The sequence below is a fragment of the Austrofundulus limnaeus genome, unplaced genomic scaffold, assembly GCF_001266775.1.
Source record: "Austrofundulus limnaeus strain Quisiro unplaced genomic scaffold, Austrofundulus_limnaeus-1.0 Scaffold22, whole genome shotgun sequence".
Lineage (NCBI taxonomy): Eukaryota > Metazoa > Chordata > Actinopteri > Cyprinodontiformes > Rivulidae > Austrofundulus > Austrofundulus limnaeus.
Window position 1 is genome coordinate 408793 of NW_013952424.1, and position 4146 is coordinate 412938.

The 4146-nt window shown below is 35.6% G+C and overlaps 1 protein-coding gene across 1 annotated transcript in view; it reads right to left on the reverse strand.

Moving 5' to 3' along the window:
* atp2b2 (ATPase plasma membrane Ca2+ transporting 2) overlaps window positions 1-4146 on the reverse strand; it is a gene marked incomplete in the record, with an annotated part of 105903 nt that overhangs the window by 31761 nt on the left and 69996 nt on the right. The window contains 3 exon segments of the mRNA XM_014004113.1: window positions 482-574; window positions 2932-2964; window positions 3400-3525. Of these exon segments, the coding sequence (XP_013859567.1) occupies window positions 482-574; window positions 2932-2964; window positions 3400-3525 (252 nt within the window).

Genomic DNA, 4146 nt, shown 5'->3' on the forward strand with positions numbered 1-4146 from the left:
ACAAATTCGACCTTCGGAGGACCCGTCCTGCCGTTTTGGACACAGCCCATATACCATCCAGATATGCAGTTAGGAATCTTTAAATATTCTAACTACAAATACAGCAATAATGTTTGATGTTTTAATGTAAAATGCAAAAGTTAAACAATTTAAGATGCTTTCACTGGTTTCAAAAAGCACATAATGACAGAAGAGTTGATGTGTTTCGTGTTAAGCTGATTAAAAATGTTCCCAGTGACAGTACCATACACAGAAAATAAAAGCATCACAAGACAAGTTTAAAGACAAGAACAAGAAACACAAAACTATCTTCTACAGCTAAATCAAGCATGCAGTGACAGCATGGATACAGAAAAGGTTCAAAAACAAGTGAGAGCAGAAGTCAGCAGAAAGGTAGGCGCCCGTGGTAAGAGGCAGTTGGAGAATGGAGTTAAAGGTCACAACAGAAAGTGTTCAGAGGTCGGACATCTTGGTAACCTACCATTAATAAAGTTGGCACTGCCAGGGGCATTAATGCCCGCAGCCCCATCCGTGGCAATGGTTGCAATGGGGTGGATAGGGGGATGGGAGCAGTCTAGCCAGTAACAATGAGAGTCAATCAGAAATGAACAAACACACACACACACGTCCAAACAAACACGCCCAGTCATGTGCACACACAAGACAGTGAACAGAAATAACATGGTTATAGCACATTACAGATATTCAGCATATTATGTAGACTTAATGATCAGTGTGAACTACTGCACATTAAAAGCTAAATATTTGTAAATGCAGTCAATAGTTTTTATACTGTACGTATGTAGCTAAAATCAAACTATGCTTAGGTAAATAAACAAGTGTAACAAATTTAAAACATGTAAACAAATGAAATAAAACAAAAATAGAATATTAAATCAACAAATTTACTTGTCAAAAATTGTGGACACCTCTTTTTTTATATCATGTAAAATCCTGTACACATGGTAAACAGAAGTAAATATTTTGTTTCTATCTTCTGACAAATGATGTTTGATGATTTTGTATTTTTTGTTTTGGCTATTTGTTTGAACCATGTTATTCATGTAATGTCTATTGATGTCACAAATCATAGCTGTTGCATAAAAATGTGTAAAGTTAAAGGAGACATTTRAATCATTCAGTTGGGATCTATATAAAGTGGAACWGCATTACTTTGGTCTGAATTCCTCCTTATTGTACTCCACAAGCCCTCTTTCACCCCTTTTCTGAGGWATGACTCAAATCAACTCGTTTTGGTGCTGTCTCTTTAAAGTGTGACACTTSGCACCCTGACCCCCTCGAGCCTCCAGAGAGGTCCATTCTTATTTGACAGTAAAGATATGACTATATAGCGACACCGAAACATTTTTTTCTAGAGCCAAAGCACCAGGAGCGACTAAATTCAAATTCTCTGCACTCCTAGAGACTTCAGAACTAAAATGCTTTTAACTGCTAAAAAATTGGGTTTTGCATGATATGTCCCCTTTAAAATTATGTTCTAATATACATTTTCTTTGAAAGCTTTGAATACTAAAGCAATACTTGCTTATATGCAAAATTTCTGTAGTTTTTATCTTGCGAATAAAACGTAGTGATTTGTTTTGATGAAAGGATAAACTTTAAATCACGGACTTGTGATCAGAAATGATCTTTTTTTATTATAAAGACTTTTTTTAGTGAATGACAGGTTTGTCATTTTGCCTTTCCACCCGCTGTTTTTCAGCCGAAAGGCGTCTCATGCAAGACCCCAATTAGGACTTGCAATCACTTGTGCCTGATTAATATAAAAGGGGCTGGGTCGTCAGTGCACTGCTGGTTGAGCTGGGAGGTGGTTGACTGTTTGCTCGATGTCAACCTGGTGGTTTTTCCCTCCATGAGTTGAGAATCTGGGGTGATGATGGTTAAACCTAACCCGTTTTTTGTTTGTTTGTTTTCACCCCCTTTTATCCATAAATTTCAGATAATTGCATATTTTTTCATGGGATCTGAATCTGGTTTTGGGGATGACTGAATAAAGGGCAGTAAAACAAATCTCATGTTAATCTGCTTATCTGTGTGGGCACCCCATTTATGTCATGGGCAAGACATGAGCAAACACAATGTGCTGAAAGAATTTTATTACAGTGCAAAATCCAGAGGATGTAGTATTTGCTAGTTTTCCAATTGGATAATATCGGATTATCACTGGTCTGAGACAGCAACAACGTAATAAAATGCTCAAATGCGCAATATGTTCATGCAACCAATAGTGATATTTGATTATTTTAAAAAAGAACTGACATCAGGACTAAAATATACAGACTACTACGAAAGAGGATTAGGGCCACTGAAAAAAATAAAAAATAAGATTTCTGACTTTAATCTCAGAATATTGACTTAAATCTCAGAATTCTGAGAAAAAAGTCAGAATTCTGAGAAAAAAGTCAGAATTCTGAGATTAAAGTCGGAATTCCTTTTTAAATTTTTTTTCATTGGCCCTAATCTTCTTCCGTAGACTACAGAACAAAACTCTAAAAATATATATTTTTGTGGACTTTATGCTGCACTTCTGGTGCATGAGTCGTACTCCTGCAGGGCTGTCACTCTTATGCCATCGTTTTCAAAGAAAGCAATGAAACGAGTCTTAGAGCTTGTTAAAACAGGCCTGCTGCTGGATATGAGCTAGTTAGTTGATGAAAGCAAAGCTTGTTTTAGTAAAAGAAAAAAAAGTTTCAAAAAGGGTTATGTAACATGTCATCTGTCGACACTTCAAAAGGTCCAGTTTAGTGTTTATAAAACGTCTCTTTTTAAGTGGAGAAAATTGGCATTTGCGTGCTTGGCTTCAGGACAGTGGTAAATAATCGTTGTGGTGTACTTAAAAATCAGAAAAGGGTTTTTAAGTCTAAAGGATCAAGTACAACTCCCAGGGGTCAGAGAAAGGTGATACTCTACCTGTGTTCTGATGTCCGTCTTCGACCGCCTCTCCTACGAGGTGAATTTGGAACAATAAGAAAGTTGAACAATGATACACCTGAACCCACAGAACCTGGATACTGCAGCTCACTACTGTGCCACCAATAATCACTTCATGTACTATTTACAATACATAATACATTCATTTTGTGTCATATTGTATGGCACATACCTACAAATAATTTATATACTGTACATCAGTCCACACTTGTATGTTTGGAACTTGTTTAAAGTACTTTTGGTAACAAAGACAATTAAAAACAATGAAATTACACGATGAGCTACACAGACTTTTAGCAGACAAAAAGACAATGGAATGGCAGAAGTTGGCTTTCAAGAGTATGGTGCTGATCATCACTAACACAAAAAGTCTTTAAAAAATAGCTCTTAGCATTTAAAGAAAAATCTGAAGAAAGTAAAGTTTATTTAAGGACATCATGGCCTTACCTTTCTTTTCTTTCTTTTCTTCTTCCTCTCCACCTGCCCCCAGTAGGGTAAAGATAATCCCAGTCTGGGAATTGACACCAACAGCTGTCACCACCATTCGCCCTGACCCCTCCATCACATGTGTTCCTGAGGAAGGTGTAGTGGAGATAAAAAAAAAGATAATACTTATGTGTACACATATATTCAATGTTCAAAATAACAGGGGACTTTTTTCTGGAGTATTTTAACCAATAAAAAATGTAATTTCCAAAATAAAATAAAAACCATTTCTAAATTTATTTACCAAGAACTCCACAACTCTGAGAATAAACTGAACAGCCTTGGCCACTGTTTATAAGAAACACTCATTCATAAATCTTCCACACGGGTACCTCACTGCAAAAATTAGCCATCTAAAAGTAAGATAAAAATACTAGATTATAGTCTGAATCTTGTGAAATTCAAGGAAATAATCTGTGAGAATAATCTGTCAGTGCAGTAAAACAATTACAATTCATTAGTATATTTTAAGTCTCAAAGATCAAAAATATATTTTGGCTGTATATAAGATTGTCAGACTTGATTAGATGAATGATTTTTGCAGTGTTGTCTTAACTTGTAAAATGTTGCATATGATAAAAAAAACTGCAACAGAAATAAAGAAACAAACTTATAGAGCAGAGTTGTTACAAAGAATTATAAAAAAGGCCTCTTGATATATACATTCAGTGTATATGTGTGTGTAAGTGTATGTGTGTGTGTGTGTGT